At 38.0% G+C, this 13,713-nt stretch overlaps 1 protein-coding gene across 1 annotated transcript in view; it reads right to left on the reverse strand.

The window, feature by feature from the left end:
• The window catches only part of ZDHHC9 (zDHHC palmitoyltransferase 9), a 30,707-nt gene that overhangs the window by 3,349 nt on the left and 13,645 nt on the right, over positions 1 to 13,713 (reverse strand). Inside the window, exons 3-8 of the mRNA XM_077766157.1 lie at positions 13,075 to 13,233; positions 5,698 to 5,835; positions 4,703 to 4,751; positions 3,835 to 3,937; positions 2,461 to 2,564; positions 1,961 to 2,057 (exon numbers count right to left, since the gene is read on the reverse strand). Coding sequence (XP_077622283.1) covers positions 1,961 to 2,057; positions 2,461 to 2,564; positions 3,835 to 3,937; positions 4,703 to 4,751; positions 5,698 to 5,835; positions 13,075 to 13,233 — 650 coding nt within the window. The remainder of the gene's footprint in view (positions 1 to 1,960; positions 2,058 to 2,460; positions 2,565 to 3,834; positions 3,938 to 4,702; positions 4,752 to 5,697; positions 5,836 to 13,074; positions 13,234 to 13,713) is intronic.

Raw genomic sequence — 13,713 nt, forward strand, 5'->3', positions numbered from 1 at the left:
TCCTGCATTTACAGTCAATTGATTTTTGACAAGGGTGCCAAGACAATTCAATGGAGAAAAAGCAGTCTTTTCAACAAAGGGTGCTGATGGGCACATGGGTGGCTCAGTCAGTTGAGTGTCCAACTCTTGATTTTGGTTCAGGTCANCCCCTGCTCATGGTCTCTCTCTCTCTCTCTCTCTAAAAAAATAAATAAATATTTTTTTTTTATTTTAAAGAGGGTATAGAAATATCCACATGCAAAAGAAAGAATTTGAACCCCCTACCTCACACCATATATAAAAGTTAACTCAAAAATGGATCAAAGATCTAAATGTAAGAGCTAAAACTATAAAACTCTTAGGAAAAACAAAGGCATAAGCCTTCATGACCTTGGATTAGACAATGGTTTCTTAGATGTCTACTGACAACAAAAGCCCAAGAAACTAAAGAAAAAAATAGATAAAATGGGTTTCATCAAAATTTAAACTTTTTGTGTTTCAAAGGACATCATCAAGAAAGTGAAAAGACAACCCACAGAATGGGAGAAAATATTTGCAAATATTTGCAAATATTTGTTATATCTTAGAGAATAAAGAATTCTTAGAACTCAACAACAAAAAAAACATCAAATTGCCCAATTTAAAAATGGAAAACTAATCTGAATAGATACTTCTCCAAAGGAAATATACAAATGGCCAATAAGCTCATGAAAAGATGCTCAACCTCATTAGAGAAATGCAAATCATAACCACAATGAGATACCACTTCACACCTACTAGGATGTCTAGAACTAGAATGTCAGATAATAATGACAAGTGTTGCCAAGAATGTGGAAAAACTAGAACTCTCATACACTACTGGTGGGGATGTAAAAGGGTGCTGCCACTTTGGAATACAGTCCAGCAGGTACTCAAAAGGTTAAACATAGAGTTATTACATGACTCAATGATATCACTCCTGGGTATACAGCCAAAAGAAATAAATACATATGTGTCTATGCAAAAACTTGCACATGAATGTTCATCACTGCATTATTCATAATAACCAAAAGGTGGAAACAACCAAAATGGCAATCAATGAATATATAAATGAAATGTGGTATTATCCATATAATGGAATATTATTCAGCCATATAAAGGAATGATGTATTGCTACATGCTATGACATGGATGAACCTTGAAAATATGCCAAATGAAAGAAGCCACACATTATATGATTCCATATATATGGAATGTACAGAAGAGACAAATATATAGAAAAGAAAGATTGATAGTTGCCTAGGGATGGGCAGAGAGGGAAGAGAGAGTGACTGCTGATGGGGACAGGGGTTTGGTGAGGGATAAGTAAATGTTTTAAAATTGATTGCTGTGATGATCGCACAAGTCTGTGAATATACTACAAACCCAGTAAACTGTACATTTTAAACAGATTTTACAGTATGTGAATTATAGCTCAATAAAGCAATTATAAAAAAGAAAGTTCAAATAATAACTTTTTAGGAACATATTTTATAACATATATCCTAAGCAAGACGGCTGGAAGGTTTACCACAACATATGCATATTCCAGGGAGGAAGCCCCTTTCTACCAAGTTACCCACTCCATTAACTCTAACCCGCTGCCCTGACCCCTATCTTTGCTCTGATAGCACTTTATGCTTCCTTCCTCATGGCACTTTTCACAACATTGAGCAATGGCCTGTTTTCTTGTCTCACATCTCTATTAGACAATGAGCTCCTTGAGAGCAAGGACATCACTGGCATATCCCTAGCACCTAGCACAGTGACTGCCACAGAAAGTCAAAGAATTGTCCAGCTCTAAATCCACCTCGAGGGCACAAAGATTTGAAGAAATGTCAGGCCAGAAGCAGAGACAGAAGCTGGAGCGACTGGACACGGAATTGCCTAATTGTATCTCAAAGGTGTAAATTTAGCCTACACAGTCTATCACTGACTCAGCTGTTAAGTCAGGAATACTTACTGGACTCTGTGGCAAAAGACTGCTACCGGTCTCTTGAGTACTGGGAGGTCGACTTCCACTTTCCTCCAGTGGCAAAATACCCCTTCGATCCAGCACACTGAAGGAGAGAGGACAGTTAATAAAGCACTTTGTATTCCCCCCTCTACCCACCCACCCCACTGAAACTTGCTGTGTATGCTGGAAAACATAAACCTCCCCTTTAGTAGTCTAGCATTATTCTAGCACATGCCTCCTGTCTTCCATTCATTTTTCATTCCAAAAACCAGGGAATACCACAGTAACCAGGGAACAAGCAGATGAAATAAGAATGAAAAGTTGTCTTTTCAAAACAACTAGCCTGTGGTCTGTGGTACATGTAGCTATAGCACCAAGGGATAATCCCTGGGAAGACCTATTTGACACCAAAAGGCCACATTCAGAAGAATGCATCACACCAGGTAATCGGATCAGATTGAATTCCTTGTCCCAAGAGTCCCAGGATCTTCTAGTCCTCTGAGTACCTGGGGGGCAAGGGGCCACACAGCACTTCACAGCAGTTCTTCACAATGTTGCCATGGCTATAGGGATTCTGGACACGATTCTTCCCTGTCCATGAGCCTTTGATCTGCAAGATAAAAGCCAAGGCTTATATTAAAAATTATGTTGAAGAAATACATGCAGCATGAAAGGATGAGAAAGTTCTGGAGATGGATGGTGGCGATGATAGCATAACCACATGAATGTACTTGATGCTACTGAATTCTACATTTAAAAATGGCTAAGACGGTACATTTTATATTACATATATCTTACCACAACAGGAAAAAGAAAGAAATACTTGCACAGCCATGGAAAAATGTTCACAATAGAGTGAAAAATCAGAAACTGAACAATATGTATTACTTTCAATTAAAAATATAAAATATAGGGGCACCTGGGTGGCTCAGTTGATTGAACAATTGACTTTGGCTCAGGTCATGATCTCACGGTTCATGGCTTTAAGCCCTGCATCAGACTCTATGCTGACAGCTTAGAGTCTGGAGCCTGCTTCAGATTCTGAGTCTCCCACTCTTTCTCTGCCCTTCCCCTACTCGCTTGCTCTCATTTTCTCTCTCTCTCTCTCTCAGAAATAAATTTTTAAAAACATTAAATTTTTTTTTAAATACAAAGTATAGGGGCACCTGGGTGGCTCAGTCAGTTAAGCATCCAACTTCGGCTCAGGTCATGGTCTCAGTTAGTGAGTTCAAGCCCCACATTGGGCTCTTTGCTGTCAGCACAGAGCCCACTTACTTCAGATCCTCTGTCCCTCTCTCTCTGCCCCCCCCCCAAAATAAGCATTTAAAGAAAAAGATACAAAATATATATATTCATATAAACAAACACAGGAACAAGTCTGAAAGACTACAAATCATACCATTAACAGTGATGAATTTAAATAAAAACTGAAAAGAAACCAATGCTGACATCTAGGAGGTAGAGTTACAGGGACCTATTTGGTATTTTTTACTCATGTGTATTTTCTAATTTTCTACAATGAACATGGATTAATTGGTAATTTTTAAAAAGCAGGGTTTTATTAAGCACAACTGCCCCTCTCCATTCCAAATCCAGAGGCACTAACTAGCCTTTAAGGATCTATGAACAGCTGAAGACATTGTACCCACTCAACCATTGAACCTCTTCTTCCCAATTCTCTATAGGTACTCAGCTCCAAATAAAGTAGTCTGCTTTCTCCTCCATACAGTGGATTTAACAGCATCCCACACTAGGTTTCCATCTGCCTCAACTTCCCGAGCGCTGGAGACTCAGTTCTCTAGCAGGTATAGCAGGTAATGAGAGAATAGGTTTTGGAGAGAAGGAGAATATGTGATGAGGAAAAGGGAAAGTTGACTCACGTCTTCATTGGTTGTCTGGTTGAGAGCCACGAGGAAAGTGTGAAAGCCAGTCAATCCCACGACGGACCAGAGTGTGAAGAAGCAAATAAGCACTTCTAGAACAGTGAGGTGATGTTAAGGAATGTGGAAGTAGCTACACCAGGGGACTTAATGCTTCAGCCCATACTCATGGCACCAATCACACCATCTTTACCTCTCAGAACATATATCACAAATGGCCAAGTATCTGTATATAATAACATATGAATTTTAAACTCACTGGATATATGAAAGGTAAAGGATTCCTGTTTATTCACTATAAATCGCTCTCTAACAATTCTAGTGTATTTAAGTGTTCATTTATTCATCATTAGTTCTTTGAAGAGGATGTTCTGTGAAAGCTAAACAATGTTGGCCATCACTGTCAATGGAAAATCCATTTAAAAATAAACTTTGTAATAAAAAATTGGTGGAAAAAATAGAATGTGACTTATAGAAATCCCATCTGAATCTCCTTTTCAAAAATACAACTGCTGTACAAAATAAGCCTTAGCAGTAACAGAAAGGTAGGACTTTCATCAAGTGACATAAGAGGTATACTGAAGCAAACACAGCCCACTAGAGGAGGCAAGGCCGAGCCTATGATCAGAAGGACTTGGGAGGGAGGCAGTAGAGAAGGGGTTGAAGGAAGGACCTCCCTTTAAGCCCTGGCCATCTTCCATTCTGGTTGCTACCACGAAGACTACGTTTTTGTTTTTTTTTTATTTTAGACTTTCTTTGGCACTCTCTGACATCTGAAAAACGAGATGGTGGGAGAACTGCATACAGAAGGCCTACTTGAAACTAGTTTAAGAGGGTGTCACAGGGACGTACTGCCAGGGGAGGATATGTTCCAGGAGTTTCTTTCAACGTCTCCAGGAAGCCAATTTTCAAGGACTCTGTTAAATTGGGAGGACAAGTAGAAAGAAAAATCAATGACTTTAGTAAAATATGCACACTTATCCTAGTACCCACTCATTTTCTTCCCTCCCTGTCCCTTGTTACAAGCTGACAAGAGATTAAGCCCTCACTCAGACAAGGGACTCTCACCTACAAACTGGTAGTCTCCTCACTAAAGAGTTTACATTTCCAATGCGGGACCTGGCACTGGACTAGAGAGTCTGATAGAACCCAAGCTTCCCATTCCTCTCCCTTTTCCCTAGCCTCCAGCTATGGGCACAGATGGGGAATATTCATTCATAGCTGAAAGAAATCAGAAATATCCAAGAAAAATCCTCTTTCCTGATTAACCCATATCCCTCCCTTATTCAAAATCTAGCTGAGAACTCATCTCTTGATAAAGATGCCTCCTTTAAACTCCACATCCTATCTGCCTTTAAGGTGATTTGGTTGTGTGTGTGTGTGTGTGTGTGTGTGTATTTTCTGTCTCCCAAAGCAGACCGTGAGCTACTAAAAGGCATTTTTCTGGTATAATCCCTTCTACCACCTGGCACAGGGCAAGTCTTACAAGGCAGAAGAAGAAAGGATGCAGAGCCAACATATATCTTCAGAAATGTCCACTACTCTGGGTACAGGCCATAATCAGAGCCTCAGTCTTCAGCAGACGACCAATGAGAAAGCTAACACACTCCGTAAATAGGTACAGGCCATTATCAGAGCTTCAGTCTTCAGCAGATGACCAATGAGAAGGCCAACACATTCAGTAAATACAGATGGCTGTGAGCTGAGTTTTCAGAGCTCTGTTCAAGAGCAGTGTTCATTTCTAACAGGGACTTTGCAATGGTAAAGTCCCATCAGGAAACCCAATCACTTCCTTCAGCTGTCCTTAAGTCTTCCCCCACCCCCCACCCCATTCCAACAACAGACACTGCCTTGAATACTCACTGAGAGCCACATAGACGATGTTGAAGGCGAAGACATAGATCGTGAGGAGGGAGAGAGACAGGATAAAGAGGTAGAAGTAGCGGTAGTTCCTCTTTCCAACACAATTCCCCACCCAGGGGCAGTGATGGTCGAAGCGCTCTGTGGGAGAAAGAGAGAGTCCAGTGCCAAAGCCACCCAAACAAAGCACACATGCCATCCACATAATACCTAATTTAGAGACCTCCAGTGTCCCTGCTGCTGTCAATTGTAAAAAACACTGGTTTCTATTTTTCACTTTTTCACTATGTTTTCATAGTCAACTCATTTGATCCCCACAATCACCCTGGAAGTTGGTCAAAAGAAGATATTCTTTTCCTCATTTTACAATTGGAGAAACTAAGGCACTGAGGGGTGAGTACCTCACTGCCTTACTGCCAGCTGACAACATAGACTTTGCTTTCCCAAAGAAAAACCTTAAGTGGACTTACTAAGTTAGGAAGAATAAGTAGGTGAAAATAGCCAATGAAATTTTGAAAAAATGAGTAGTGTGGTTTTTCTTAATCTCTACTTTTTTTTAATGATAAAAGTATGTGGCTCAGGCAGTTAAGTGTCCGACTTCGTCACAGGTCATGATTATGAAGCTCATGAGTTCAAGCCCCATGTCGGGCTCTGTGGTGACAGCTCACAACCTGGATCCTGCTTTGTATTCTGTGTCTCCCTCTCTCTCTGCCCCTCTCCTGCTCGCATTCTATCTATCTGTCTCTCTCTCTCAAAAACAAATAAACATTAAAAAAAATTTTAAATGATAAAACTACAACACTTAAAATGGTGTGGCACAGCTCAATGGAATGGAAAGTGCCCAGAAAGTCTCTAGAATATTTAACAATTTACTGTCTAATAAAGGCAGTTCTACAAAAACAGTGGTGAAAGGAAGTATTATTCCATAAATAACTCTCACACAATTGGCTACTTGGTGGAAAATAAGGTTAGGTTTTTACTCCTCACACAATTTGTCAAAATTAATTCCAGATGAATTAGAGTTAAATGTAAAAACAGAGTAAAATCATAAATAACTATAAAGAAGAGATGAACATTTATCCCCTGTATAGAGAAGGACTTTCTAAGCATAAAAGTAATGAAAGAAAACACAAATGACAAAGAAAAATATATTTGATTCCATAAACCTTAAAATACATTTTATATATGTTAAAAATACTATAAAAAGGGGCATCTGGGTGGCTCAGTTGGTTGAGCGTCCAACTTGTCTCAGGTCGTGATCTCACGGTTCGTGGGTTCGAGCCCCGTGTCGGGCTCTGTGCTGACAACGAGCTGAGAGCCTGGAGCCTGTTTCAGATTCTGTGTCTCTCTCTCTCAGAAATTTTTAAAAAATACTATAAAGAATTTTTAAACAGGAAAAAACCAATGGGAATGTGTATAAATTTTGTACCTTAGTACATGAGAAGTCCTTACAAATCAATAACAAAATACAAATATTCCTTTAAGAAAATAGTCAAAGGGTAAAAAGAGACAGTTAACAAATACTACATAAACATATATTTAGATGTTTTCAGATTCACTAATTGAAATTCAGTGCAATACTAGTACAACAATAAGACAATTTTTGCCTATTGAAATAAGAATACAAAAATAATATCCAGTGTTGGCGAGAATAGCATGGAATGGACACTAATAGACACTTTGTGGGAGTATAAATTAAGAGAACCTTTCTGAAAAGCAATTTGGCAGTATGTTTCAATAGTCTTAATAAGGCTCACACTGCATTGTCAAAATAAATCCATTTTTAGTAATTTCTCTTAAGGAAATAGAGATGTGCACAGAAATTTAAGTTTAGCAATATTTTAGTATTTTTTATTATGGTAAAATATAAAACATGCAATTTGCCAATTTATTCACTTTAAGTGTACAATTTAGTGACATTAATTACATTCACAATGTTGTGCAACCAACACCAACTACCTATTTCCAAAAATTTTCATCACCCTCAAGCAGAAACTCTGTACCCATTAAAGACTAACTCTCTGTTTTCCCTTTCTCCTGGTCCCTGGTAACTTCTAATCTTTTTATCTCTATGCCTATTCTACATATTTCATATTGGTGGAATCATACAATATTTAGCTTTTTCTGTCTAGCTCCTTTCGCTTAGCATAACGTCTTCAAGATTCACCCACACTGTAGTATGTATCAGCACGTCATTCCTCCTTATGGCTGAATAATATTCCATTTTACGGATATGCCACATTTTGTTTATCCACTCATCTACTGATGGACACTTGGGTTGTTTCCATCCTTTGGCTCCTGTAAACAATGCTGCCATGCACACTGATGTACAAAAATGTTTAAATCTCTATTTTCAATTCTTTTTGGTATTGTTATGGACAGAACTGTGTCCCCTCCCATTCATATGTTGAAGCCCTAACCCCCAATGTGACTATATTTGGAGACAGCTTCTAAGGAGGTAACTAAGGTTAAATGTTATAAGAGTAGGACCCTAATTCTGTAAGATTGGTATCCTTATAAAAAGATGAGACACCAGGAGTGCATGAACACAGAAAAAAGGCCACATGAAACAGCAACAAGGTGGCCTACATGCAAGCCAGATATAGAGACCTCACTAGAAATCAATCCTGCCTGCACCCTGATCTTGAACTTCTAACCTCCAGAACTGTGAAAAAATAAATTTCTGTTGTTTAAGCTACCCAGTCTGTCGTATTTTGTTATGGTAGCCTGAGCAGGTTAATATAGGTATGTATATATTTGTACATACACATATATATATACACACACACAAAAGGGGTGGAATTTCTGGGTCATATGATAATTCCAATTCTATGTTTAACTTTTTCAGAAGCTGCCAAACAGTTTTTCACAGTGGCTACGTCATTTTATATTCCCACCAGCAGTGTATGAAGGTTCTAATTTCTCCACATCCTGAAATTTAATCACTTTGATTGCAGTGTAATAATAATGAATAAAATGGAATAGTAAATAATATTTAATTATAGCAAACTGCTTAAGTAAACTACAATATTGAAAATTTTTAAATAAACTAAAATGTAGCCATATGATACAGTCATTAAAATAATATATTCAAAACACATTTATTAAAGATCTGGAAAAATACTCAGGATATAATGTTAAGTGACAAAGGCAGGATTAAAAAATCTATCATGTGTTCCATGGTATAGATAAACCACATCTTCTTGATCCATTCATCTGTTGATGGACACTTAGGCTCTTTCCATGTTTTAGCTATTGTGGAGAGTGCTGCTGTGACGGAGGAACAAGGGGGAGAAGAAGGGCAGAAATGGTGGGGGAAAGGGAGAGAAGCAAACCATGAGAGACTCTTGAATGCTGACAAAAACTGAGGACTGATGGATGTGGGGGGAGGCGGGGATGGGCATGGAGGAGGACACTTGTGGGGATGAGCACTGAGTGTTATGTGGAAACTAATTTGACAATAAACTATTAAAAAAAAAAACACACACACACACAAAAAAAATCTATCATGTGTGATCTAATTTCACAAACAACTGACACTGGAAGGAGATATAGCAAAGTGGATAGTAAATTTGGGATTAAGTTTTACTTATCTGTACCCTCCATATTTTGTAAAATGAACATGGATTATTTTAATGAATAAAAAACACACAAAGAATAAAATACATCATTTTTAAAAAGCAATGAGCTATGCATGGGTCAAAGTAAAGACTATAATAATGGTATACCTCCTGATTAAAGGGCTACAATGTATCTTTTCAGAAAAGAAAAAGAAGATGTAGAGAAGACACACCCAGATGGTTAGGGTAATATCTGGATCAAGAATTACAAATATAGCCTCACTTTAAGCAAACTTTCCATAAAAATATTAGGAACTGTACATTTACACAAATTTATTTTTACTGTATTTTAGATTATACTTTTTCTGACAATATAATTAATACATGCTCATCATAGAAAACTTGAAAAAATGAAAAATGAAAGAAACAATATCACTCATAATTCCACAACCTATACATAATAAACTATAAGCCTAAGCATTCTGGTGTGTTTCCTTGAATATATCTTTACATATTCTTATATTTTTTCAAATGTGTAACTGAGATCACACTATTAAAGTAGCCTATATCCTATTTTATTTCATTTAGCTTTCTGATATCAGCTTCTCCCATAAATCTGTTGTACAAATGTCTCACAACTTATTTGACTGTTTATCTACTGGTAGACTATTAGGTTTATTTAATTTTCCATCATTATAATAATTCTGAGGTAAATGTTTCCATACCTAAATATTTTACCACATCCCTGATTAATTTCTTAAGGACAGGTCCCTAGAAAAGGAATCGCTGGCATCAAAGGGGATACATGTTTTAACAAGGTTTTTATGAATCTCACTAGGTTGTCTTCCAAAAAGTTTGTTCCAATTTACACTCCTACCAGGGTAATTAATCAGGTTTTCTGATAATGCTTGTTAATGTTTTAGATTTTAAAAGATCCTGTTTTAAGTTTTATTTCTTTGATTTTTAGTAGGGATGAACTTCTTTCTTGTTAACAAGTTAATTGCATTTCCTGTTTAATGAACGGCCTATATTTCCACTGGAATGTTACTGCTTCTTTTTTTTAAAAATGAATGTGTATGAGTTCTTTATATTTAAGAATATTAATAGGAGGGAGAATTATTTGTTAAAACCTTCGCATCTGATCTTCTTGAAATATCAACTTTCCTAGCTAATTTAAAATGAGTTTTAATTTATAAAAATCTTATCTACACACAGATTTTTACCATTCAAAGTAAGATATATTTTCCCAGCCTTTGCCTAAAGAATTGGCATCATACAGGGGCACCTGGGTGGCTCAGTTGTTTGGGCGACCGACTTCAGCTCAGGTCATGATCTCACGGTTTATGGGTTCGAGCCTCGCGTTGGGCTCTGTGTTGACAGCTAGCTCAGAGCCTGGAGTCTATTTCTGATTCTGTGTCTCCCTCTCTCTCTGACCTTCCCCTGCTCACGCTGTCTATCTATCTCAGAAATAAATAAAACATAAAAAAAAAGAATTGGCATCATATGGCAAAGGCAGTCCTAAGAGGAAAGTACATTGCACTCCAGGCCTATTTCAAGAAATTAGAAAAAGCGCAAATACAAAATCTAACAGCGCACCTAAAGGAACTAGAAGGAGAGCAACAAGAGCACGCCAAACCCAGTAGGAGAAGAGAAATAATAAAAATCAGGGCAGAAATAAACAATATAGAATCGAAAAAAACCGTTGGACTGAACAATGTAACCAAGAGTTGGTTTTTTGAAAAAATAAACAAAATTGACAAACCTCTCACCAGACATCCCAAAAAGAAAAGAGAGAGCACTCAAATAGACAAAATCATGAATGAAAAAGGACTTATTACAACCAACCCCTCAGAAATACAAGCAATTATCAGGGAATACTATGAAAAATTATATGCCAACAAACTAGACAACATAGAAGAAATGGACAAATTCCTAAACACACACTCACTACCAAAATTCACACAGGAAGAGATAGAAAATCTGAACAGACCCATAACTAGTGAGGAAATTGAATCAGTTATCAAAAATCTCCCAACAAATAAGAGCCCTGGACCTGATCGCTTCCCTGGGGAATTCTACCAGACATTTAAAACAGAGTGAAGACCCATTCTTCTCAAGCTATTCCAAAAAATAGAAATGGGAGGAAAACTTCTGGACTCATTCCAGAAGCCAACATCATTTTGATTCTCAAGCCAGACAGAGACCCAGCAAAAAAAAAGAGAACCAATATCCTTCATGAATACGGATGCAAAAATCCTCAACAAGATACTTGCAAATCGAATGCAACAGCACATAAAAAGAATTATCCACCACAATCAAGTGGGATTCATTCCTGGGTTATAGGGCTGGTTCAATATTCACAAATCAATCAATGTGATACATCACATTAACCAAAAAAAGGTAAAAACCATATGACCCTGTAGATAGATGCAGAAAAAGCATTTGACAAAATACAGGATCTCTTCTTAATAAAAACCCTCGAGAAAGTTAGGATAGAAGGAGCTTACTTAAACGTCATAAAGCCATCTATGAGAAGCCCACAGCTAACATCATCCTCAAAGGGGAAAAACTGAGAGCTTTCCCCATGAGATCAGGAACGCGACAGGGATGTCCACTCTCACCACTGTTGTTTAACATAGTGCTGTAAGTCTTAGCATCAGCCATCAGACAACAAAAGGAAATAAAAGGCATCAGAATTGGCAAAGAGGAAGTCAAACTTTCACTTTTTGCAGACGACATGATACTCTACATAGAAAACCCAACAGACTCCACCAGAAGCCTACTAGAACGGATCCATGAATTCAGCAAAGTTGAAAGGTACAAAATCAATATACAGAAATCAGTTGTATTTTTATACACCAATAATGAAGCAACAGAAAGAGACATCAAGAAACTGATCCCATTCACAACTGCACCAAAAAAAAACATAAAATACCTAGGAATAATTATACCTAACCAAAGATATAAGAGATCTGTATGATGAAAACTATAGAAAACACTAGAACTCNGTAATATATATATATATATTATGTGTTGCACATATATGTCTATCAATGGACTTATTTACTGCCTGTTTCTGATCTTTCCCAGGGTTCAGCACACACTAGGCAGTGATTACAACTAAGCCACATATATACAGATAGAAGCACAGACCCATGTATTATGCACACCTGCCACCCTTGCAGCATTAGGAGAGATAGATAAAATGACAGTTTTGGAATCAGACCTGTTCCAGTTTCGTCTCATATTAATTACACAAACCTGCACAAAGGTACTTCACCTATTTCCTCATCTGTAAAAAGGGGATAATACCTCATGTGGTTTTACAAATCTTAAATGAGAGAAAGGGAAAGCACTTAGCACAGTGCCTAATATATAGTAGGATGTCAATAAATGCTAGCCACTTTCTTCTTGGAAACAGTACTTCTTATATATCCCTTCTTTCCCTGATGCTGCCCTCCAGTGGACTAGGGTTCTCCTCCCACTATATAAGGTGGGTTCCACTTGAAACAAATCCAGTCAAGGAAAATGCAGATTTTAAAAACAGGTAAAGTTCACTTCCCCATTTACCAAAAAGGGTTTTTTTTAGTCAATTTTAGACCAGAGGATATTTAAAATAAGATTTGATCTACAGAAGTACAGTTGACTTTTCACTCATTCAGAAGTTTGCTTCCTATCTGAAGTTTCCTAACTAAATCTAGCTTATTTCCTACGTAAATCTATATCCCGACCCCTACTGATTTTTCCCTAGAAAAATAACCCTGACCCTCTCCTTCAACTCAGCCTTATCCCCAGACAAAGCCCCTTTGGTTTTACTCACCCACACAGTTGTCACAGATGCTGCAATGGGAGGCCCGGGGTGGCCGGAAGATCTTGCACGTATAACAGTATTTCAGCTTCACAATCTGGTTGTTTATCTGAAAATTCTTGATACGAGGAGGTGGTCGCTGGCCTTGGGGAACTGCACCATTGGTAGCCTCTAAAGATCAGTAAAGACAGTTACTATCACTGCTAGCTAGGCATTATTTGAGTCCAAAAGTCCCACCACTTCTCGAAAAGCAATGGGAGTACTCAATAGTGCCCTAGGCCCACTGTTTTCTACAGACTAGCATTCTAGAGGACACTCTCAACATCATAGTATCTCCCCAAATTCCAATGAACGCCATGCAGTTCTTTGGGCACATGTGAAAAAGGGTTTCTTCAAGGTTTTTTTTGGGGGGGAAGGCAGGTTACAAAGAAAAACATTCATTAAATATATAAAAATGGCTTAAAGAATATATGAAATGAGGGGTGCCTGGGAGGCTCAGTTGGTTAAGGATCCAACTTCCGCTCAGGTCATGATCTCCGGGTTCGTGAGTTCGGTCCCCGCGTCGGGCTCTGTGCTGACAGCTAGCTAAGAGCCTGGAGCCTGTTTCAGATTCTGTGTCTTCCTCTCTCTCTGACTCTCCCCTGCTCACGC

This window comes from Crocuta crocuta, unplaced genomic scaffold (genome assembly GCF_008692635.1).
Source record: "Crocuta crocuta isolate KB4526 unplaced genomic scaffold, BGI_CrCroc_1.0 scaffold1133, whole genome shotgun sequence".
Lineage (NCBI taxonomy): Eukaryota > Metazoa > Chordata > Mammalia > Carnivora > Hyaenidae > Crocuta > Crocuta crocuta.